Source organism: Tursiops truncatus, chromosome 20 (genome assembly GCF_011762595.2).
Source record: "Tursiops truncatus isolate mTurTru1 chromosome 20, mTurTru1.mat.Y, whole genome shotgun sequence".
In the NCBI taxonomy this organism is placed as follows: domain Eukaryota; kingdom Metazoa; phylum Chordata; class Mammalia; order Artiodactyla; family Delphinidae; genus Tursiops; species Tursiops truncatus.
In genome coordinates, this window is record NC_047053.1 from 27,204,239 (window position 1) to 27,228,691 (window position 24,453).

At 51.8% G+C, this 24,453-nt stretch overlaps 1 protein-coding gene across 2 annotated transcripts in view; it reads left to right on the forward strand.

Annotated features, from left to right (window-relative positions):
- Nucleotides 1–3,214: 3,214 nt before the first annotated feature.
- Nucleotides 3,215–24,453, forward strand: part of AKAP1 (A-kinase anchoring protein 1) — a 35,567-nt gene continuing 14,328 nt past the window's right edge. The window contains exons 1-2 of one of the 2 annotated variants that reach the window (XM_073797866.1): nucleotides 3,215–3,380; nucleotides 22,474–24,115. In XM_073797866.1, coding sequence (XP_073653967.1) covers nucleotides 22,498–24,115 — 1,618 coding nt within the window. In that variant the 5' untranslated portion in view covers nucleotides 3,215–3,380; nucleotides 22,474–22,497. The remainder of the gene's footprint in view (nucleotides 3,381–22,473; nucleotides 24,116–24,453) is intronic. The other variant, XM_033846801.2, reaches the window with a different exon arrangement.

Genomic DNA, 24,453 nt, shown 5'->3' on the forward strand with positions numbered 1-24,453 from the left:
TCCGAGCCAGATTTCTTGGGTTAAAAACTTTGTCTCTGCTGCTGTGTGACTGAGGTTTGTGGAGGTTAGGATAAGGTGCTGTGAACGGTGCTGCGCGTTAAGTGCTCATTAAGCATTAGCCATTAGTGTTGTTACTTCCCAACTCTGTCCATTGACTTCCCTAGAAGGAGACCATTTATTCTTCCCTGCAGACACACATGTCCTGGGGCAGAAGCAAATGCTTCTGCAGTTTAAGGGAACAGGGAGTGGGATGGAGAGTTAGAGAGGTTTGTTTCACTTTGTTCGGGGTGTTATATTAATCTAATGAGACAAAAGCAATATATTAAAAATAACCTATTTCCACAGAAAATACCATACTTATAAAACTATGTGTGCAATTTTGGGGAGCTCATGGACATCCAGAAGCTTGGGCAGCCTAGCTTAAAATCCCTGCCTTAAGCAGGCTTTTGCCCATTATGAGCTCATGTTGGAGTTTAATAATAGAATCCTATTTTCCTCATGGCCACGTTCTTAGACTCACATTCCATCCTCACCTCCCTTCTCATTCCTCTATCCTCTAATCTCATACTAGAATCACTCTTTGACCTCTGAACTGCCCTGACCTTGTGGTCACCTCCTCAGCCACAGCTGCTGGGCTGATTTCTAGTTGTGATTACAGTTAATCTGTGTTCTCACCTTTCCCCCTTGGACTTGAGTCTTGTATCTTCCCTAGTGTTCCCGTTCTCCCTCTCCTCTTTTCTCCCCTCATTCCTTTTATCCTGGCAGGCTTTGCCCTCATCCCCAGGCATAGATATGACTGACATCTCCGTCTTCTTTGCCCCTGCTTTCTGTCCCTCCTTCTCATAACCATACTCATAGCTCCATCTCCCTCTTTCTTCCTCTTCCTCCCCTCTGCCTCCATCCCTCCATTTTTTCCTGCCACCTTTCCAGGTCTCACCCCCCGGCATCATTTTTCAGTTTCTTCCTTGTGGATATTTCCTACCTCCACCACCACCAGGGCATTGTCTGTCTTTAAAATATCCACTTTTTACATGGTTTTCAATACATACTTGTATTTCCCATCCACTCCTCTGAGCCCAAGTCCTCTGAGCTGCAGGCTTGCATATCCAGCTTAATTACTATTTGCACTTGGATGTTACGAAAACATTACAAACTTAATGGGTCCAAAATGAAACGAATGATTCTCTGCCCTCATCTTCCCCCATCTCAATAAACTGTACCCCATTTCACACAGTAACTCAGGCCAGAGGAAGCACTGCTCCTTCTTCTTTACCCCCAACAACATGAGTGAGTCTTGTTGCTACTACTTCTAAAATCTGTCTTGAGTCCAAAGCAGTCTCTTCATGTTCACTGCCATGACTCTCGGCTCAGCCAACATGATTTCTCACCGGGGCCACTGTACCAGCCTCCCAACTGGTCTCACTGCTTCTATGCTAGTGTTCCTCTAGTCCATTCTTTCCACAGCAGCTACAGCTCCCATTTCCAAACAGAAATTATACTGTGTCACTCTCTACTTAACCCTCTTTAATGGCTTCCCATTCATTCACTAAACATATTTTTACTGAGTGCCCTCGGTGTGCCATACCCTCAACAACGCCTCCACTCACGAAATAAAAGAAATATGTAGTATGTAGATAGTGGTAAATGCTGTGAAGACAAATAAAGAAGGCGTGAAGGACAGGGAATTTTGTGTGTGTGTGTGTGTGTGTGTGTGTGTCTTTACAGTTATTAAACAGGGACTCCAAGGAAGGTTTCACTGAGACTGAGTAGGTGATCTTTGAGCAAAGGACTTGAAAGAAATGAGGGAGTTGAGCTCTGCAGAATATTCCAGTTGGAGAGAATAGCAAGTGCAAAGGCCCTGGGGTAGAAGTATGCCTGGGAGCTAAACAGAGAAGAAGAAAATCTAAGCTTTACTATGGTTTATAAAGTGGTCCAGTTCCCTCACACCCCCTGCCCCCCCAAAAAACCCCTCCTCCCTTTATTGTCTCCAACCTTCTTTTCTAGCACTCTCCCCACCTCACTGTAGTCCATCCACACCAATCTAGTTCACCAAACGCTGTTTCCTGCCACACAGGCAGTGTTGCTGCCTCTGCTGGAATACTCCCCAACCCTTATTCTCAAGTACAATTTGCAAGGCCAGCTCCTTCTCATCAAGCAGGTTTCAGTTGAAGTCTCACCTTAGGCCTTTTTGAACCACAGAACCTAAAATAGGTCTCTTGTTACTTCTTTCCTGATTGTTTCCTTCATGTCCCTAATCACACCATGCAATTGGGATTCATATACATATATGAACTTAAACTTAATAGGTATCTCATCATCATTTAAATTTGCATTTGATAACTAGTTAGGATTAACCATGTTCCCAAGTAATAGTTCTTAGCATGATCTCTTTTCACTTAAAGTCCCTATGTCTCTGGCCAGCTGGAACCCCCACCCTGTCCACCTGTTTGGGGGCAATTTATTTTCTCAAGTTTCCTCAGGGAGTCACTGATAGATCATGATGACTATCTCTTGGCAGGAATTATTCCAAAACCCAACCCCCTTTGGAGGAAAGTTTGTTTCACTTTGACATCACCAAGTTGTGAAAATGCGCAAGAATGCCGCATCTGAGTGGTGCCACGTACTCCCATCACGCAGTTATTATCGTGCAGTTATTAATATCACTAAATCATGCGTACAATGTGATGAATTACAGTGAATATACCTATATAATATAGATCTATATTCTATCTATATAGTATATATAGGCAAGGGAGGCAAGAGGAGCCCTGCGCATCACTTGCCCCTTTGCCTTTTCCAGGGGCCTCTCTATACAGAGGCAGGCAGACGGTCTAACTGGCCCCTCGAAATCTCCCACACCCGAGGCGGGCGAATTCGCGCAGGTCTTGAGGGGCCCAGAGCTTCGAGGTTCGTAGGTGGGGGAGGAGCGAGGGGCGTTCCGAAGACTCCAGCCAGGCCTCTCTCCCGAGCCCAACCGAGATTACAGCTCATCTCGCGAGAGCCTGAGCAAGGCCCGGCTGCGGGCGGCGGGGGCGGGATGTTGGCGGAACACTCTAGACCGCGCCCCCTCTGGCGCAGCTGGCAGAGGCGCTGGCGGGAGCGGCCGGCGGCGCGCACGCGCAGGTGAGCCGGGAAGGCGCGGGGGCACGAGGGCGGGGGGCGGGGCCTTGCGTCGCGCCGCGGGCACGTCTCTGCGCGTCCTCAGTATTTAATGTCTCTGTGTTCCACGGGTCTGGGTGAGCACGTGGGGGAGCGGCCGGAGTGCAACGCTGCGGGACCGGCCTGGCAGAGGGGCTGAGGCGGGGCAGAGGCGGGGGCCGAGGGGCCAGGGGGCGGCGGCGGCGCGAGGACTCTGCATCCTGACGGTCGCCGAGGAGCTGGTAAGTTGGGGCCGCAGGGAGCGGCTGAACTGGGGACCACCTGCCGGGGCCCCGAGGGCGGCGCCGTTGGGGTGATGGTGATCCTAGGGTGCAGGTGCAGGGTGCGTCGCGTGCTCCAGGACTCACGGGGTGCGAGGCTCCCGACGCTGAGGGCGTGCAGAGGGGTTCCGGCCCGTCGCCTGCTGTCAAGCAGGCCCTTTCTCTTTCGTCGCCTGCGCGCCCCCTCGTCCTTCGCCGCCGGGTTCTTGCTGACAAATCGCTTGTGCTTGGCTGGGGCCGCGCTCCGCAGCCGCGCGGTGTCCCCTACGCGCGTCACCATCCTCGGGGGCGGGAAGCGAGGGCGCGACGCCCGGGATGCCCCTCTGCGGCTTAACTTTCCCCGAGCGCACACACTCTCCCGAGAGACGGACCTGAGTGCGTTCCACCCAAGGTCGCCCAACCCCACACGCGTTTACTTTTCAAAGGTCGTGTGTACCCAGTCTGAGCCGGGAGAGGCGCCGGCGGGCGGGCTGTGGGCAGGGCCAGGTGTTCACAAGGGCGAGGAAGTGTCCCAAGGCCTGCGGGCACTCCTTCCCCACTGAGTTGAATTGGTCACTTCAGGAACCTCACCCAACTTCTGGGCCCCTTTATATCGCCCGGGGGTGCTCCCCATCGAGGCCGGCGGTGGCAGACTAGAGCTGGTCTCTCTGCCCCTGGGAGTTCAGTGCGGCGAACCAGGGGAAGGGGCTCGGTTTGCAGAGCCGGGAGGATGAGCTAGGAGATAGGTCGTGATTGGAACCTTGTTGCGGGCGGAGGGAAACCGTTTCCCGATGTGAAAGGCTTGGTGTCTCTCAAGAGGATTAGCTTTTGCAGCCCCTTAAAGGGTGTCGGAGAGGCGGAGGCTGTCCTGTCCCGTGTGCCCGCTGACTTAATGCCCGCGGGTTTGTGGGTCACGTGTCGGGCTCCGCCTGCACCCACCTCTGGTCCTCGGGCCGGAGGGACCACGCTGGTTTCGGGGTTCTGGATCAAAGTGTATTTGGGCAGGCTTTCACCAGTTTTACTATTTTGTGCCCTTGGGTGCGGTTCCTCCCATTTCCCCTCCAAGGAAGGCACAAGAGACGGATAGGAGCTGTTGGTGTGTTGGGTGGTGCCGAATAGACCTGGGACTGCTTGGAAGCCCTGGGCGTTTCGCGGTCTCCCTTCTCCGCGGAGATGCAGAGGTTGGCTGGCGCCTTCTTGCCCCCCGGCCTCTACTAACACAAACCCGGTGCACTTAACTCCAGGTGTGAGAGGAGGCCTCTCAGGTCGGGTGGGGTGTGTGGGCAGGACAATTAGGTTAAACTAGCCATCTTTCCCCTATGAAGTTCAGGCTGCTTGGTGTTTAAATTTATTTCCTGCAGGGAAATCTGGGTTGCTGGACACTTGGTACAGTCATATCTGTTGGTTTGCTATCCAAGCCCCCCACCCCGTTTGTCGAAATTATTGATCAAGAAGCACCATTCACAAGAAGCTATTAATTCTGGCAGCTAGTGACCTTACTTTGCTACCCTGTTATTGTAACTAAGTCCTTCCCGGATTAGTTTTTTTTTTTTTTTTTTAATTCTATTTAGAAGTTTGGGCTCTTAGTAAGCACCACCCACCCTCTTTGCTCTTAAAGGTACAGAGCATCTTTGAAATGCAGAGAGGGCAGCATGATTTGACCATTTATCAGTTCCTCTTTTCTTGAAGTTCAGGTGGTTCACCTGCTGATTATTTAAGATTTTCTCAGCACTGGAAGCAAGTGAAGTAATTTTGGGGGAGCTTTTCTGACTTGTGTTGAACCTTTCCTCTTGAACCTCAAAACTAGTTTTGTGGGTTCTGGGTAGTAATTCCTGGGTATATTCTCAGATGAAGAATGGCCCTAGGCTAGAGTAGGTTCTCTGCGTCCTACAAGTATGCAAATCTTTGAAGCCTTTGTGCCTACCTGGATTAAATAGGCTCTATTGTCATATGTTTTGTCAGGTGATGGCCCAGAAGTTGCAGGTAACTGATCCCCTCCCAGCCTGTGAGTGTCTAGCTGGAGCCCTTTGTGTGACTATCATTTCCTCCTCCCAGCTGTTTCTAGGAAGTACACTCAGACTTGGCCACTGCAGGGCGGCAGTGAAGGTGTCTGTTGGAAGTGGCTGCTCAGGTGCCACGGGGATGTGTCTCCAGTATAAGGTTGCTCAGCATCAGTATTTTAAAGTCATTTGTTTTGCTCTACCTGGTAACCCCAGTTATTCTTGGGCTTTGAACCCAGGCCAGGTCATAACCATCGTTTGTGGGTGAAGGCTAGTTTTAGGCTTTTCGGTGTTCTCCCATCCTAAAGACAAATTGCGATAATATTCGTGGGGCATGGCACTGTGCCTGGTACACGATGGCTGCTCAAGCATTGATTTCTTTTTTTCCCTCTTTCTTAAAGAGTCTCTGAGACTGACTTTAAGTTTCCCTTGAATCTGTGAAGTGACTTGAATTCTAATAAAAGTACCCTACTCCCCAACCTCTGACCTGGAAACTTGGTTGGAAGGAGGGGGAAAACAAATTGGCTTCCCCACACTTTGCCAGCCAGCCTCCTGGCTCAAGCCTACAGCACCCCATGTGCCTGGTGAGCTGGTGCCTTCCAGCCCATTCTCCCCAGGCTCCTCCTTCCTCATCTTCCCTGTGAGTCTAGAATGAATGGGCTTCTCTGCAGTCTGGACCGCTGTGCTCTTGTGGGGAAGTTTTGGGTGTGACTTAGTACCTTCAGCTTACCCCGCTAGGGAGTTTCCCTCTGCTCTGGGCAGGTGGTGGTGGGTCCTTACGGGCCTCTTATCCCACTGAAATCATTTCATGCTATTTGAGTTGCTGATCTTTGTGGGATGTATTTTAATCCTAAACCTTCATTTCTAGGGCAGGTTGTTTCTTCCACATCCCTTTCTGGTGTAATGTCTCACACAGGTTTCACCTTTGATCGTTTGACATCAAGTACCCTTTGTGTGTGGCATTTCCACCGAGCAAACCTGCTGGCCCTCGTACCTAGTTTTAAACTTGGGCCGTGTAAAACAGTGACAGTGTTTCGGGTAGGACAGAGTAGCTGGAGAAATAGCTGGTGGGGACATGGAAACTAAAATTTAGGGGACACCTCTTCCTTGATAGTTACTCTGGGAGGTGAGTTACAAGCAAACGCCTCCCTAATCCTTTAATCCTGACACCTCTGAGTGCAGTTGAGGGTGAAGCTAGAGTTCATTCGGGATTGTTTCAGTGGCAAATAAAAAATACAAATAGAGGGATAGAGAAACCGACAAGTGTGGGTTTGGACTTGAACTAGAGGGCTTTTGTGAGAAGGACAAGGAGTCATCAAGTCCATGGGCTTTTCACCTAATCTTTCTGTTGCTTTCTAAGCAGATTGTTGCAGTAAAGGAATGTGTGTTATCATTCAGCATTCTGAGGACTGGCTTTCAGTTATAAGGAACTTTCGAGGTGTCCTTTTCCTCTTCCTAAATGGTTCTACTAAGTGGTCTTTGTTCTGTCCAGTTCTTGCCATCTTGAGTGTCTCTGCAGCTCGGTTTGATAAGTTTGCAACAGTTGACAGTAAACATTCTGTCCCCATCTGGTCGTACAGCCTGGCTGCCTTCACTTAGCCGGTCCTCACTGAGGCCCGTGTACTTAGGAACAAAGCAGGGCCTCAGAAGAGTTCTGGAAGTAAAGGTATGCAGTGCTGAGGGCTGATGAGGCTTGTTTCACCCTGGACTTAGCTAGCAAGAGCCCTGGATTGGGGGTTGTGGGTGGAGTGGAGGTTGAGATCTGGGTGCCGCTTTCAGGGTTGAAACCTGGCTGGGGTTCCAGGCAGGTCTGTTGGCCCTCAGGGTCTTAGTTTCTTTAGCTGGTGAAAGAAGATTGGTCAACACCAAAGGCATTCAGACTGTGCCCCTAAGAGCACAATCTTAACCCCTGGAGTTAGTCAGCCCCTTAGGCTGCTGGGAGGTAGAGTTGCCGCAGGTTGTGTATGGGAGGCAGGGTGTGTTTGGGCTGGGGGTGCCTGGGTAGTACAAGCCGAAGTCTAAGAAAAAAATGACAACCCACTGTTTTAGGTGCATTGGAAGTTCATTTAACTCTAAGGTGCTACTGTACTAAATATTTTTATTTTTTACAATATCTTTATTCTCCTCAGTCTGTCTTTAGGGTTGAGGGTCTAGAGCTGCCTTGTCCTATAGGGTAGCTACTAGTTATGTGTAGCTAGTTAAATATAACTTTTTTAAAGCATTAAGTAAAATTAAAAAATTAGTTCCTTGGTGACAGTAGTCACATTTCAAGTGCTCAGTAGCTTCATGTGGCCAGTGGCTGCAGTACTGGACAGTGCAGGTTCTGGAACATTTTCATCATCACATAAAGCTCTGTCGGACAGCACTGGACTTAGTTCTTTGCCCAACTCTAAAAGCTTCATTGTCTCGCCTTGTAAAGCATCATGTGTTTGGGCTTAGTCTTCCATATTCCACACACCCAACAGCTTTGGTGACAAGTTATTTATCAGTCCTCTCCATGGCATGTTCAGAGCAAGTTCCGGCCTGCCAGCTTGGAGGGCAGTGATCAATTATGAAACAGTTTGAGAAAGGAGTGTAGTGAGGGCTCTGGGGATGGGAGTGTGAAGTGAAGGGGCCAGACGCTAAGCCTTTGGAAAGCCGTTTTCGCTTGAGAGCCTGTTTATCAGTGTAAAGGTCCTCGCTACTTCTCCAAGGCCAGTGCTCACTGGCTTGGTCGTTACGTCAGGAGACTTGCTATTTGGTCCTTCACTCACCTGATGACTTCCTGCAGGTCTCAGTGTGGGCCCTCTGCTGAACCAGGTTGCAGACACCTTGCGGACAAGCGTCATTTTCATTCTGCTCCTCCGGTCCATCTCAGTGTTAGGAGGCCTGGCTTTACTGAAGGCCTCGGGGAGAGTTGGTCCCCAGTGGGGATCCCGAAGTGTTGGTGTGGAGCCGGCTCTGGGGAGTGCGCTCTATTTCCAGATGCCCCTCATCTAGTCCTGGGTGTGCTTAGTTTGAACCCTACTAGACTGGCCTTTGGCATATAATGTGAACTCTTTCTTTGGACCCCAACAGCAGAAGATGCATAACAGACACTTACTGAGTACCTACCGTATACCTGATAATTTGGCAGGGTTTTTGCACGTTATTCCCTTTTTATTCTCTCTCAATCCTATGAGGTTAAGAATTCCTAGTTTGTGGACTTTCCTGATGGCACAGTGGTTACGAATCTGCCTGTCAATGCAGGGGACCGGGTTCGAGCCCTGGTCTGGGAAGATCCCACATGCTGAGAAGCAGCTAAGCCCGTGCGCCACAACTACTGAGCCTGCACTCTAGAGCCCACGAGCCACAACTACTGACCCCACGAGGCACAACTACTAAAGCCCTCGCGCCTAGAGCCCGTGCTCCGCAACCAGAGAAGCCACCGCAGTGAGAAGCCCACGCACCACAATGAAGAGTAGCAACTAGAGAAAGCCCGTGCGCAATGAAGACCCAATGCAGCCAAAGATAAATTAATTAATTAAAAAAAAAAAGAATTTCTAGTTTGTGTATGTGGAAACAGAGGCCCTAAGGAAGGTAAGCTGATCCCAGGGCACAGGACTGGGCTGTCTTGGGGCTTAGATCAGGGTTCAGTATCTCTAGCTCCCTGCTTAGAGGCTGTTTCTTGTTAACTGCCCCATTACCCCTCCATCCTCATCCAGAAAGTGAAACTGGGTTTTTAAAAGAATAAAATCCCACAAACTGAGTCAGACTGTTAGGTCATTACAGCCTCATTCAGCCCTAGGAGGGAGGTATTTGTATCCCATTTCTTTGGATGTTATCATTTTACAGGAAACAGAAGTTAAGGATCTTTAAGGCAAGTATTTTATCAGAATTACGCAACCGTCCAGTGCCTTGGAGCTGCATAACCATGCCTTAGGGCCTGGAGAACTGCTCTTGAGACTCTGGCTTAGTTTGATCACCTGGTTGAAAAGGCAGCCTTGAAGTCACTCATTCCCTGGCTAGTAATAGTGTGGCCTGTCAGACCTCACACAGGGTTTCGAGACCATCCCCTGGCCTCAACAGGCCATCGCCTGAGAGTAGCTTGGCTTGCTCCCTGTTGGAGCAGGCAGCAGGATCCCTTCAAGCCCAGCCCTCAGCTCTCAGCACGCTGCCCTGCCCCCCCCTTCCCTCCAGCCTTGGCTGGGAAGACAGATCTCCTGCCCCTCCCCCTTCCTGCCCCTCCTGAGAGAGAGGAGTGGCTTGCCCTGAGCTGCACTGGGATGGGCCTGAGCTCTGTCTCTAGTGAGGAGAGGCCATGCTGAGACTAACCTCCTTGCTTTGTCCTTTGACTTTGGTGAGGCCCGCCCAGCCAAGCATGTGCTATCATGCTATTTTTAGCAGGTGGTATCCTTTAGGAGGGCCAAGTGCATGTGGCTTCAGTGTACGGGGCAGGTCCTGGTGCCAGAGCTGCTGCCTCTCCTAATCAGGGGAGGAAGGAGAATAAAGCCACCCTAGAGACTGTCATGGGGGATGTATATGTGTGTGCGGTCACTTAAGAGGTCCCTGGGCTGCTTTTTCTATCTGGACCTGTGGCAAGGACCCACCCCTGCCTCCCGGGCCAGGCAGGCATGTGACCGAGGCAGCCCAGTGAGCCGGCACTCCTAGGTCAGGATTGCTGTCCTAGGGAAGGACGACCCAGCAGCCGATTTCTCAGGAAATCACATTAGTTCTGTCTTCGTGGGAAGTCACCCAGCCTGAGGACAGGCCACTAAAAACTCTGTAAAACTATGAATCCGCGGCAGCCTCATAACTGGCATCCTCTGACTTAAGCCAAAATAAAACCACGAGAGAAGGCAAACCCATGCCCTTCAGCAGGAATTCTTACTGGGAAGCCACTGAGGCTGAAGAGATATGAAAAAGGGGTTTGACAAACAAGTTTTGTTTCTCGCTGCCCTCCATTCTCCCCCCTTTCTTGTCCCTTCTTTCCTCTAACTTGGAGCTGCCAGCTCCAGCCCATCTCTCTTGTTTCTGATTAAGAAAGCTTAGAGCCATATAAGGTCCTCTGTTGCCTATGGTTTACGTTGGCTGGAGAACAAGGTTGTTTTCGCAAAGTCCGATTCAAAGAAGTGGCAGGGACTTCTGTGTGTGTGTCTGTCTGTCTCTGTCCTCCATCCGCAACCCCACCCCCACCCCCGGAGGGTGGCTGGGCCACCTTATTGGGACAGATGCACTTGAGGGTGTGGAGGCACTGTGGGTGAGGGCTTAGCTGCGGTCCTCCAGGGCTAACGACCCCAGGGCTTCCTGGCAGATGCATTTGCTGAGAACTCAGAGCCAACCTCTGTTGGCTCACAGTACGTGCCCGCCATGCTACCAGCCACAGAGGCACTCTGTCCTGGAGCGGACGCTGCAGTCGACTTCTGTTCATTCAGAAACTACAGTCCCCTGGCTTTTCGGGCAAGTCGGTCCCCCTCTCTGGAGGGAGTTGGGTGAACCTGGTCTTCCAGGTTCATAACCTTCAGCATGGCTTCTGCGCAGCGATGCTGGGGAGCAGTTTCTCTGGCAGCGGCCCTCCAGCCTCGTCTTTGCCTCCCCTTCTTGCTGTCTCTTGAGTCAGCCAGGCTTGTTCCTGCCTTAGGTTGCTGGCACGTCTTCTCCCCGCTGGAACCTTCTCCCCCTCTCCTTTCCCTGTCCTCTCAGGATCTTGGCAGAGCCGCTCCTTGCTGTTCACTCTCCTGCCACCTCTGCAGAGAGACCTTCCTTGACCATTCTGTCTAAAGCTCCCCCTCTCCCAGGCACACTTGATCCAGCCTTCGTCAGCCTGGGTTCCTCGTTTAATCTACGCAACACAGAAAGTGATTGGCTTTCTCAGCTCTCCCAACTAGTACCATTCTGGATGCACAGGAGTCTGGTTAATTCATTACGTGCAGGGGATGCCTAGGGCTCAGCTGTCTGAATCTGTTGAGAGAGGCTGCAGGTTCCGGCTTCCTTGCGGTATTATCTCATCTGAAATGTGACTCCCTACCCCTCCTTCCACCTTTGCTTCTGGAGGGCTCCCCCACCTCCCTGCCCCCAACCCCAGTGGAACCTGGCTCGCTGCGGGTATTAAAATCTTTATTAAATGGCTAGCCCTGGGGGGTTGGTGTGACCTCACCGGGGTGGGGGGATCATATGCCTTGTCTCTGAAAGGGTCTAGCTGTCAGTAAGCATGTTCTCTTTCTGAGTGTTACTGTATGTCAGCGGGGCAGTTGGGGGTTTTCTGAAGGAAGGTTGGTATCAGTTATTATGGGAAAATAAAGCAGTATAAGTTTGTGCATAGATGAATTGGGGGCCTCCCTGGTGGCTCAGTGGTTGAGAGTCCGCCTGCTGATGCAGGGGACATGGGTTCGTGCCCTGGTCCGGGGAGATCCCACATGCTGCAGAGCGGCTGGGCCCGTGAGCCGTGGCCGCTGAGCCTGCGCATCCGGAGCCTGTGCTCCGCAACGGAGAGGCCAGAGCAGTGAGAGGCCCGCGTACCGTAAAAAAAAAAAAAAAAAAAAAAAGATGAATTGGCACTAATACATATTTGTTACAATGGTTAACAAGAAACATAAAGTTGTATGGTAGTAGAGCATCCATTGTAGGTAATACTTAAGAACGTATTAATTTTCTGTCAAAGCGTTGCTTGTAGACAGATTTGACTTTTGACTCTGGTAAGCTTTGAAAGAACAGCCCTTTGCTTGGAGTGCTTCCCCACCCTGTCCTGTTCTCTTCTAGAGGCAGCCGGCCTCCCTGCCACTTACCTCTACACAGTTGACTCTTGGTCTCCTGGGGCGTTTGTTCCAGGACCCCCGCAGATAACCTAAATCTGCGGATGCTCAAATCCCTTACAGCCTCTGTCCTCGGGTTCTGCATCCACAGACAGGGAGGGCCGACTGTATTTCTAAATAGTATACTACTCCTTTTTTTCCTTCCTTCCTTTTTAAAAATATTATCTGTTTTGTTTTTCTGCTCTGCAAGATAAGGACTTGGCCCATTCCTACACTTTTTCCCCCCTCATCCTCTCAGTATAGAGGTAACCCAACATTTGGTCACATGACAGTGTTGTGATCTAAATATTGCTATGGCTGCAATCCTATTTCCTTTCTTGTCTCCCCCCTCCCTTCTCTTCTCCTAGTTAATTTCCTTTGTTTCCTTAGCTTGGTTTTCTTTGTATGTCTCACCAGTTCTCTGACTCACCCCTGGGCCTTGGCCACTGCGGGTCGATTGCCCGGAAGCTCCTCTCGGGAAGCTCCTCTCGTGCTTAAACTTACTGCAAACTCAGCAGTTCCGAGTCGCTCCTGGGAAGCATCCCCGGTCCCCTGGCTCTGCTTCCCCTGCATCCTGGGACTTCCTTCTCCCCTTCTCTTGTGTTGCTTCCTGGATTGGTGCCCCCTCCTTTCTTGTTTTACTCCCTCGTCTTGGTGAGAAAGTGTGCGAGGGTGGGCAGCCAACCAGAAGCATGCTGATCTGTGCCCAAGGACAAGCCCCTTTGAAGGCAGGGGTCGGAGCTGTGCAGCTGAAGGCTGAGGGTTGGTGGAAAGACGGCAGAGACAACCAGGCCCCCAGGTCCCTTCTGCCACACCAGCAAAAGGCCGGCCTTTACTTCAGGAGTAGTTGAAATGAGAGGGGATCTGGACCTGGGTACCAAGTCGTGGTGAGAATGAAAGTCTGCATGCTGAAGGGGGCACCCCAGCCCCCTTGGCTCCCATGGCACTGCCATTAAGGCTAACGTCCTTTCATCTCTCACCCCAGGACACTAGAACATCCTAATTTGGGGTGTCTGGCGGCCTGATTCCTACCCCCGCCTCCTGGCCCAGCCAGGACGTTTGCCTGACTTTTGGGCTGTGGCAGAGGGTGGCAGTACCAGGCCCACTGGAGCAGAGGTCATTGGGGGTTTTGCCCCCAAAGGAATTGAAAGTCTTGAAAGAGGGCAGTGCGTTTGTTGATTCCTGTCTGTGTCGCACCGAGCTTTGTACTCTGTTGGTACCGATGAATGTTTGTTGAGTAGAAATTACGTTATGTGCCTTTATGGGATTGGTCATATTGCACTGTCTGCCATTTGGAAAGCCATTGTCTTACCTCTTTGCTTTTCCCACCCGAGATGGTGGTGGGAAGGGTCTTTTGCCTCATAGCAGCATCTTTTCTGATTCCTTCTGAAGGCACATGCCGTCCTTATTAGCTTTCAGGTGAGCGTGTTGTCAGAGCACACCTGCATACCTTTTGGGCAGTCTTGTGTTCTGTGGTCATGGGTGGGAACTCCATGTGCCTGGGAACAGTTTCCTGGCCCCTGCTCTATCACTGTCCTCAGAAACCTGTCAGAATTCACTTGTAAAGCAAGAAGGTTGCCAGGAGCCAGGGATAAGGGGCAGGATAGATGTGACATAGTCTTTCACGTTTTTAAGAACCACATCCCTACCCCCAAGGGAAGCAATGGGAAGTCCTTTGTAGGAGATGCTGATTTTCCCATATCATCTGAAGCCTGGTGAGACTGGATGGCTGTGGGTTTGGTCAGAGGAGGAGGAGAGAGGTTGGGCAGTTAACCCTGCGTGGGTCCCTGATTTCTTGAGTTTTCCTAAGTGGAAGTTTAATTTTCAATTGAGCTGGAGGAGGAAGAGCTCTTAATTTGAGACCATGTCCAGATGGGATTTTTTTGTTTCTGACTCTTCTTACCTGGAGCTCAGGTACTGGACCCCGAGTTTCCGCTTTGGTTGGAGGAGGCTTCAGTGAGCAGGTTCTCCCACCCAGATGTTACTGGGCAAAGCCTCTGGTCTCCCAGAAAGCAGACTGGAAGTGTTCCGTGACTTTTGTGGGACAGCTGGTCCACCCAGAACGGGCAGTGTGGTTGGTCTAGCTCCCCTGGCCGCTGTGCTGGGCCATCACAATGGAGGGTGTGGGGGACAGTCCTCACTGTGAGCTAATTTGGAGTCTTTAGGGTGCCAACGTGAGTCACAGCCCATCCAGGCCCCCTAAGGATGAAGGTAACAACCCTGTGAACACGGCTGGGCGAGACCAGCCGCCTGAGGCATGGCCCCAGCGCTGTGATTCCTGGGCCCCAGCCATGCTGCTGAGGGTCAGTGGCCCAGCTCACCATCGTCCCCCACCCCCAGGGGCAGGACCATGCTCTGCTCAGCAAGGTAGGCGCTGGCCGTTGCAGCGTTTATCCAGCCCTTGTGTTTCCTTCAGGTCTTCGGGGACACCACCTAGCACTGCGCTGTCCACTAGGTAGCCACCAGCTGTATGCGGCTGTTTAAGATGTACATTAACATCAAATAAACTTTAAGATTCAGTCCCCCAGTCACACTGGTCACGTTTCCAGCGCTCAGGGGCCCCCTGTGCCTTAAGTGGCCACCAGTCCTGGACTGCAGTCCCCCCTCGGGGGCGGCTCAGGCCTTTGCCTCTTGCGACCTGCTGCTTTGGCCGTGCCACAGCTGCCACGGCTTCTTCCCGTTGTCCTGACAGCAGAGGTCAAACACCATTTGTCCGGCCCTGCCAGCCATTCCGCTCCAGCTCCCGGACTCATCCTGCTCTACTCTGCTGCGCGCTCCACCCCCCAAGGCATCTTGGGTTTAGAACCTTAATTTATGCTGTTAGCCCACCATTACAGCCTAAGGAAGTCATGGCCTTCCTTGAGACAGCCTCCTTGTGTTCTCTTTGCCCACTTCCGAAGTCAGGCTCAGCTCGGTGCATCTGTGTGTGAGAGAGAGAGATTCCTCCATCCGGACTGTGAGCTTCTGGTGGCCAGAAGCGTTTTCTTGCAGCGACTTAAACGTATTTGTATGTGCGGAAGCTCAACCTGATGAGGAATTGGGTAAATGCATCCTGTACAAACCCAGAGACACCCTTGTAGTCTTGTAAAGACCTCTGGGGTGGGGGGCAGGTGGGGGACGACATGGGCCCAGCCAGCAGCCTGCCGTTATTTTCTGAATGCAGCGGCAGCAAGTGCTAGGCTTTAGGTTCTGAGTCATGTAGCTGTTCCCTGTCCTTGGAAGGCCCCCTTCAAGAGGGGAAGCCCCTTAGCAAGAATTTGATGTGCTGGACACTCCAGAGATGGGCTGTCTTGCGCCCCCTGTTGGTGAACACCCAGGGACCGTCTTCAGCAAAAGTGAACATGTAATGCTGGAATAATGGAAGAAATGTTCAGATTTCTTGGAGAGTGTTTAAAAGCCCACTCAGAACACAGAGTAGGGACTTCCCTGGTGGCCCGCTGGTAAGACTCTGCGCTCCCATTGTAGGGGGCCTGGGTTCGATCCCTGGTCGGGGAACTGGATCCCGCATGCATGCCGCAACTAAGACCCGGATCATAGAGTAGATCTGGCTTCACTGGCCAGGCCCAAGCCCACACTGGACTTGTAAGGCTCTTGGCCCCCTAAGCTCTTGTTTTAGGGTCGATTTCCCCCCCCCCCATCATTAATCACACGCAGCTCTTTTCCCACAATAACCACAGCCAAATTGATTTAATGGAACCAACACTCTTTGTTTTCTTGTTTAGTAAATCTCGCAAAGATCTGCCTTCTTATTTAGCAGAAGGCTCTAAACTGCAGTGACTGCCCTGGTCATCACGCTTGGGAGTGAGACCATTACTTCTCCGGAGGTAAGCTGTTCTGAGAAGCTGCCTGCTCCTCTGGGTGAAGGAAGACGTCTTCTTAGGACCTGGACTGACCCAGGTGAATGCTGCAGCCTTGGGGGGCTGTGGCACGTGCCTGCGTTGAGCTCTGTGTGACCACTGGGCGGCCAGCCAGCCTGCATCTATTTCCCAGCAAATGGACCTGCTAAAAATAAGCAGGCAGCCAGATTCAAAATAGCCAGGTCTCCTCCCCACCAGTGCTAGGGCCGGCTCTGCATTCTTCTGCAAGGTTTTTCCTGCGCCTGAGTGTCCTGGGCCTGGGGTGGGAGGCCCTGGGGGAGGAGGCCATCTTCACTAGTGAGCGAGTGTGAAGGCCGTTAGACCTCCAGTGTTAAATGCCACTACAAACCTCTTCAGAGGTTCAGGTTTAAAAAAGAAAAAAAAAAACCACATGCACACAAAACCAGGGCAAAGAGAGCAGCTCATACATGAGTCTGTGCCCAGAGAAGGAAGGTAGCAGCGGGCCTCGTGAGGGCTGCCGCTGTGTGTGTGCGTGAAGGCAGCCCCTTCAGGATTCAGGGAAGGTGGGTACATCCTGCACCCCCTGTCCAGGCCTATCAGACCGGGTGGAGCAGGGAAAACGGTGCCTTACCGATGCACAAGTCTGTCTGAGTGAATTGCCTCAGGTAGGGCCCTTCCAAGTTGAAGGGCCGAGGAAGTGAGGGACTTTCCTTGACTTGTGAGAAGTGGGGCTCCCCGTGAGGTGCCCCCAGGCCGCCGCGCCCTTGGTGAAACCCACTAGCCTCCTGAACCCGCCACCTTTGGGTGGGGTGTCTGCTGATCCCGGCGGCCCCTGGCTCTGTTCTTGGTGGAGCTGGCTCCTGAGGCTATTCACGGTCCCCTGGTTGCTGGGAAGAAGTACACGAGCCCTGTGTTCCCCTTCTTTCTGGGGATCTCATACTTCTTTTCTCAAGCGCCTGGAGCTCTCCCTGTCGGGCGGTTCCTGTCCCTGTGGGCGTGGAGAAGAGGGGCCACTGCTGCTCCCCACGTAGAAGCAGCGGCTCCTGGCGCCCCAGCTCTAGTCCCTGGGGTGAGTGGTGGCCACTGGGATCAGGTGGGACATTCAGGGTCCTGTGGGGTGGCTGACACTGCTTCACGGTGGCAGCATCACCCCCCTTCTCTGAGGCCCTTCTGGCACAACAACGGGGTATTTGTCTGGCTTGGAAATGCAGAACGTGTCTCCTGAGCTGTCATTAGCTGAGTAGCCTGTTGGGGGGCGGTGGGGGGGCTATAGATGGTGGATCCGGGGGCTTGTGCCTCAGTCTCTTGGGGACCGAGCTCGGCTGGCAGGGTTAGGTGGGCAGGTGGCAGCGGTGTCCCTGGGTACAGAGCAGCAGGCAGGGAACACGTGTCATGGCCCCAGGCGGCTGGTTCTGTGCGTTCAATCTGAACTAGGGCTGGGAACGGAACAGATGAGGCGGCAGGGGAGGCCAGGGACGTGGTGGGCTGTGGTCTGGGTCGCGGTGTGGACCTCGTGGAGTGCAGAACCAGAGCTAGACTGGTGGTTTGTGTTGGGCCTCTGCCCTATTGTAGTGTAGCCAACTTCTGAGATCCTGGGGGTTGGATGGGGACACCTGCTGGAGAGCAGACCCCTGTGATTGGCTTTTACTTCCAAAGGGGGGGGGGGGCTTCTTCCAGCTATTTTGAGAAGCAGTTTATGTCTTGGTAGCAACTCCCCCCTTACACACACACACACACACACACACACACACACACACACACACACACACACACACACACACACACACACACACACACACACACACACACACACACACACACACACACACACACACACACACACACACACACACACACACACACACACACACACACACACACACACACACACACACACACACACACACACACACACACACACACACCCCCCCCCCCCCCCCCCCCCCCCCCCAATGTAAGTCTGTGGCCTTGGGTCCTTGGTGTGTAAAGTGAGGAGACTGCCCCCTATGGGTAGTTAAGACATAGGATTCTTTTTCTTCCTCTCCATCCCATTCCATTTACTCTTTTACCTGAGAGCAGAGAATTGCTGGAATACTATGGGAATCACAGCTATAAGCCCTGCTGAAATGGGATTAGAATAATAAGGAATTAGAATATAACTTTACTGACGAGGAGAAAACCTGTGTTCAGACCCCAGCCCCACTTCCTGTGGCAGGTGATCTGTTGGGTGGGACTTGATTTCCTGATAATGGGCCTTATCCTGAGTGTGCCCGTCCCCCATAACCTCTTTTCCTTCTCACATTTCATTTTATTTATTTATTTATTTTTATGTGAAGGACGTTGAACAGAAAGCAAATCTCCAAATCTGCCACCACCTTTTTGCGGGCGTGTGCAGGTTGTTCCAGAACAGTGACTTCCCCAACTTGACTGCACAGTGGAAAAAAAAAACAAACCCGATGCCCAGGTTTCACCCTCAGGTTCTGATGTAATTGTTCTGGGTACCACTGTGAGATTTTAAAAGCCTCCCAAGTGATGCTGGTGGGCAGCCAAGTTGGAGGATCTCTGTTAAAGAAATTTAAAACTCTCTCTTTCCAAAAGGAAAAAGGGAAGACTATCCCTATTTGCAGATAAGGAAAAAAACAAGTTTGGGAGGGTTTGTAGGATACAAGATCAATGTACAAACCTTCCCCTCTTCCACAGCTGAAAGGTTTGGCCTGGATCCTTCCCAGTTTTTCCATGGGATTATGTGGACATAGACATCACGTACCCACAGTGGTCTACCGCTTTTATTTTCTGTATCATGGCAAGTTTTCCATGTCAGTACAGGAGAATCAGCCTCATTTTCCAAAACTGGTATGACCATGGAGTCTACGATAGATTTAGCAGCCGTTGCTTTGAGTCTTGTTTCAAATGGTACCCCAGTGAGCACTCTTATATAGACCTCTGCCTGTGGTATTTTTTTTAAGGAAAGATTCCAGGTGTGGGATTTTGGGGTCATAGGGTAGGGTCATCAAGGTGTTTTGTGTTTTTTTAGTTGGGGTATAGTTGTTTTAGAGTGTTGTGTTAGTTTCTGCTGTACAGCAAAGAGGAGTCAAGTTCCCTGTGCTATATATAGCAGGTTCTCATTAGTTATCTGTTTTATACATAATAATGTATATATGTCAGTCCCAATCTCCCAATTCATGCCACCCCGCTCCTTTCCCCCCTTGGTGTCCATACATTGGTTCCCTACATCTGTGTCTCAATTTCTGCCTTGCAAACAGGTTCATCTGTACCATTTTTCTAGATTCCACATATATGCATTAATATACGATATTTGTTTTTCTCTTTCTGACTTACTTCACTCTGTATGACAGTCTCTAGGTCCACCCACGTCTCTACAAATGACCCAATTTCATTCCTTTTTATGGTTGAGTAATATTCCATTGTATGTATATGTACCACATCTTCTTTATCCATTCATCTGTCGATGGGCATTTAGGTTGCTTCCATGACCTGTAATTAGTGCTGCAGTGAACATTGGGGTGCATGTGTCTTTTTGAATTATGGTTTTCTCAGGGTATATGCCCAGTTGTGGGATTGCTGGGTCATATGGTAATTCTGTTTTTCTATTCTACTGTTCTCCATAGTGGCTGTATCAATTTACATTCCCACCAACAGTGCAAGAGGGTTCCCTTTTCTCCACACCCTCTCCAGCATTTATTGTTTGTAGATTTTTTGGTGATGGCCATTTTGACCGGTGTGAGGTGATACCTCATTGTAGTTTTGATTTGCATTCTCTAATAATTAGTGATGTTGAGCATCTTTTCATGTGCCTCTTGGCCATCTGTATGTCTTCTTTGGAGAAACGTCTATTTAGGTCTTCTGCCCATTTTTTGATTGAGTTATTTGTTGTTTTGATATTGAGCTGCATGAGCTGTTTGTATATTTTGGAGATTAATCCTTTATCCATTGATTCATTTGCAAATATTTTCTCCCATTCTGAGGGTTGTCTTTTCGTCTTGTTTATGGTTTCCTTTGCTGTGAAAAACTTCTAAGTTTCATTAGGTCCCATTTGTTTATTTTTGTTCTTATTTCCATTACTCGAGGAGGTGGGTCAAAAAATAGGGCCATCAAGTTTTAAGAGGGGTGCAAACTTCTCCTTTCCTTGGCCTGTACAATGCCTCGTCTGCACAGACTCATTAAAGTGGGTTCTAGATTTAATGTGGAGTAGAACCTGAGTTCAACCTCTTGGCTGTGTGACCTGGAGTTATTTTAACCTTTAGGATGGTAATGCATATTGCAAACCCGGTGGTTGAGGATTAAGCAATGCAAGGGAAAGCATCTAGTGAGGTTCCGTGTTTGAATTTGAAGCTCTAAGGTAGCATCATTGGAGTTTTGTGCCTGAAGGGATTAATATAGTCTTCTGAGCCCTGGCCATTGTTTAACTCTGCTTTGTATTTTCCAATTCCATTGCTTCATCTTCAGATATTAGCAAGAAGGTTTATTTTTACAGATGAAGGAGTTTCTGGAGATGACCCCTCCCACCCCTCCCCGACCCCCTCACTTTGGAGCAGAACACTTTTCCTAGTCCTTCACAAGCTGTCATGTTGCTTGTGAGTCCTTTGCTGGTCTTGTTAAATGGTCTGGGGTAGAGCTGAGATACTGTATTTAGAGCAGTTTCTCAGGTGATGCTCAGTGCTTCTGGTCCATAAACTGCACTTTGAGAAGCAGAGTCTCCAGGACTTTTTTTTTTTTTTTTGTGCAGTGGTTAAACTTTTTTTGCCTCGGTTGAACATTAGAACCACCTGGGGAACTCTGCTCTGGGTTTTCCCGAGAACATTGATATAAGAAAATTAAACATTGATATAAGTAAATAAGAGTTGTTAAAGCATTTACATTCATCTCTGCAACAAAGCACAAACCCAATTAAGGAGTAATTCACCATATCAGTGGAGGATTTTTGGTTTTAAGAAGACTTACAGTTTTTGCAGACAGAATAAAATTTGCTGTATGGGAGGCAGAGGATACAAGTGTGTATTCTAGAATAAGTTTGTCGCATACCTCTAATGAGAGCTAACCTGCTTTACAATGATTAACACGTATCTCAAGTGATCTTACACCAGCCATCCTTTACAAGGTGTGTCCCCACCTTACAGGTGAAGAAAACAGTTCCCTGTCTCCTTTACGTGTCTCCCGCCTTCCTCTAGGCTCTTATTTCTACTTACCGGGATCTAACGGACTCTAGGTCTTCAGCTTTCTTTCGCTTAATACTCTTTGTCCTGCTCCCAGAATAAGCTAGAGACACAGTTTGGTGTGTGTGCCTTGCAGACCAAAGCTGGTTCTCTGTTGTCTACAGGAAAAAGTCCAGACTCTGCAGCGGGTGCAGGACCCTCATCGAGCCCAGTAAACGACTTGACTCTCAAACATGACCGTATCTCCACGCCACTGTGTGTTTTACTGGTCCCTCACCTTGGAGTATCCCCTATCCTTTTTCTGGGGCGGCTGCGTTGTGTCTTCGTTGCTGCGTGTGGGCTTTCTCTAGTTGCGGCGAGCGGGGGCTACTCTGTTGTGGTGCGCGGGCTTCTCATTGCAGTGGCTTCCCTTGTTGCGGAGCACAGGCTCTAGGTGTGCCGGCTTCAGTAGTTGCAGCACGTGAGCTCAGTAGTTGTGGCGCACGGGCTTAGTTGCTCCGCGGCATGTGGGATCTTCCTGGACCAGGGATCGAACCTTTGTCCCCTGCATTGGCAGGCAGATTCTTAACCACTGTGCCACCAGGGAAGTCCTCCCCTATCCTTTTAAAAATCTTACTCATCCTCTGTTCTGACTTTACTGCTGCGTAACTACTATTTCACTGACTCATGATTTTGGGGGTGCACGCGAGGGACATGTACATGTGGATTCCATTGGTATTTAAAAATGCTCCAACACCACCTGGATAGATAAGTGCTCTGGGAGTTTAGAGAACTAAAGCACTAAACATAACTAGTCCCTTGGGGGAACATAGGGAGAATTTGGCATCAAGAAGTGATGCAAGGGCTTCCCTGGTGGCGCAGTGGTTGAGGGTCTGCCTGCCGATGCAGGGGACGCGGGTTCGTGCCCCGGTCCGGGAGGATCCCACATGCCGCGGAGCGGCTGGGCCCGTGAGCTGTGGCCGCTGAGCCTGCGCATCTGGAGCCTGTGCTCCGCAACGGGAGAGGCCACAACTGTGAGAGGCCCGCGTACCGCAAAAAAAAAAAAAGAAGTGATGCAGGAAGGGATTTGGTTTCAAGAGAAGGCTCAGCTTGTTTCAAGGGAGTGTGCATGGATGAGGGAGCAGAAGCGGGGGGAGGTGTGTCTTCCTGCCCACCCACCTCCAAGGATCACCCAGAGTCTTGGGTGTGCCGAGAGGGAGGGATGCTCCTTGCGGGGTCAGGGAAAGTGGGGGAGCGAGGGCTCTGCCAGAACCTGTTTGTCTTTGCTGTGCAGTCACATCGGGATCCTCTTACCTGGCTCTCACAGCATCCCCTTTTCTCTCCTGTTCTCGCAGGTATAGTTACTTCAGGCCTCCAGGATGGCGATCCAGTTCCGCTCACTTTTCCCCTTGGCACTGCCTGGAGTGCTGGCGCTCCTCGGCTGGTGGTGGTTTTTCTCTCGTAAAAAAGAGCACTTCAGCAGCCACAACAAACAGATGGGGGCCAGCGCTGTGAAGCTGAGGGCTGGCCCTGCCACGGAGGACGCGCTTCCCGCGGAGGACCCCTGCCCTGGAGCAGCGGCCCCGCCCCCCGGTGCCGCCCAGCCGCCGGAGAGGGAGCTCCCCACCGCCAGCAAGCCCCCTGTGGAGCCGCCGGCCCTACTGCGGGCACACCCGGCCTACCGGCGACCAGAGTCCTCGGGCGGCCTTCCCAACACCGCGGACACGAGGTTTCCACCAGGACCATGCAAAGAGGACAGTGCAAGGGTGGAGCTCGCTCTGACGGGTGACGAAGCCAAGTGTGCTCCTCTAGAGTGTCCCCTGCCGTCCCCAAAAGGCGTTCCGTTCCCCCACGAAGCAGCTGAGGTGTGTAATCGAGAGACCGTGATGGGCAGGCCGGCAGGGCGGTGCCAGCAGGGCCAGTCTGCAGCGCCCGCAGAGAAGGTGGACCCTGGGGAGAAGACCAGGGAGATGGGTGGCGCCGAAAGCACAGGTGATGCGGTGACGGGAGAAAACGTGCCGGAAGAAGGTCCCGTGTCCCGGGAGCAGGGCCCCGAGTTGCCGAGCAGCAGAGCCCCCAGCCTGGCTCCCTTGGGAGGAGGGGGAGAGAAGGGGAGCAGCCTGCTGGCGGTGGACGAGGACCCCGTGGGGAAGTTGCTGAGTAGCTTCGTGGAGTCGGCCCACTCGGAGCTGGCAACGCCCGATGAGACACCAGCGCCCCGGGTCAGGGGGAGCAGAGGCTGGGACGGAGACTTCAGCCGGGAGCTGGGCAAGGAAGAGACCTTGGACAGAAACGAGAAGGTCGAGCAGGCTGCCTTCCAGATCATCTCCAAAGTGATCCTGGAGGCCACCGAGGAGGTGCTGAGCACCACGATGGGCAGGATCGCGGGTCGGATGCATCCGGCCTCGGCCGCTCAGCTCCAAGGGCCGAAGGAGGAGAGCTGCGCCCGAGCCCACCAGAGAGCTGCCCTGGGCCAGGATGCCGCGGAGCCTGCTCTGGCCACAGCGGAGGCAGCCACGGGCCCGGTGGACGCCGCCTTCCCCTCCGCAGACCTGCCGGCAGAGGATCTGCCCCCACCAAAGACGTACGTGAGCTGCCTGACCAGCCCCCTGTCCAGCCCCACCAAGGACAGGAAGCCAAAGAACTCCGCGCACCACGTCTCCCTGGCCCCCTGCCCTCCACCGGCTGCCTCCCTTGGAGAGTCACTGGACGAGGCAAGCATCCTGGCAGAAGATGCCGCTTGTGTCACCTGCGTGTCCAGCAACGGCCAGGGTGTCCCCTCCGTGGCCTCTTCTGGGCAGTGCTCAGATTCTGTCAGCACTTCGGGGCTCGAAGACTCTTGTACAGAGACCACCTCCAGCCCCAGGGACAAGGCTACCACCCCGCTGCTGCCAGAAAGTACTGTGCCCTTCAGCAACGGGGTGCTGAAAGGGGAGCTGTCGGACCTGGGGGCTGAGGATGGATGGACCGTGGGTGCGGAAGCAGATCATTCGGGAGGTAGGAGGGCCTGGGGTGTCCCTCAGAGGACCAGGGGTCTCCCTTTATTTGGTCGGGAAAGGCAGCCGGCCTGCCTCTGCTCCTTGTGCAGGTAATGACGCTCTCCAGTGCTGTGTCCCAGCCGGCCTGCAGAAAGTCGGGGTACAGCATAGAGCTGGTGGGTAACTGAGAAGTTAAGCTGCCCTGAACCCCAAAGCCACGGGAACTGTAACTTGGTTCGTCAGCCAGGGACCCTTCCCAGTCCTTCCGAAGGAACCAGCTCAAAGTTGGGTTCACCCATTAACCTGAGTGTGTCTCTCTCTTAAACGCTAACCTCGTAATAGCTTTTTTTCTAAAAA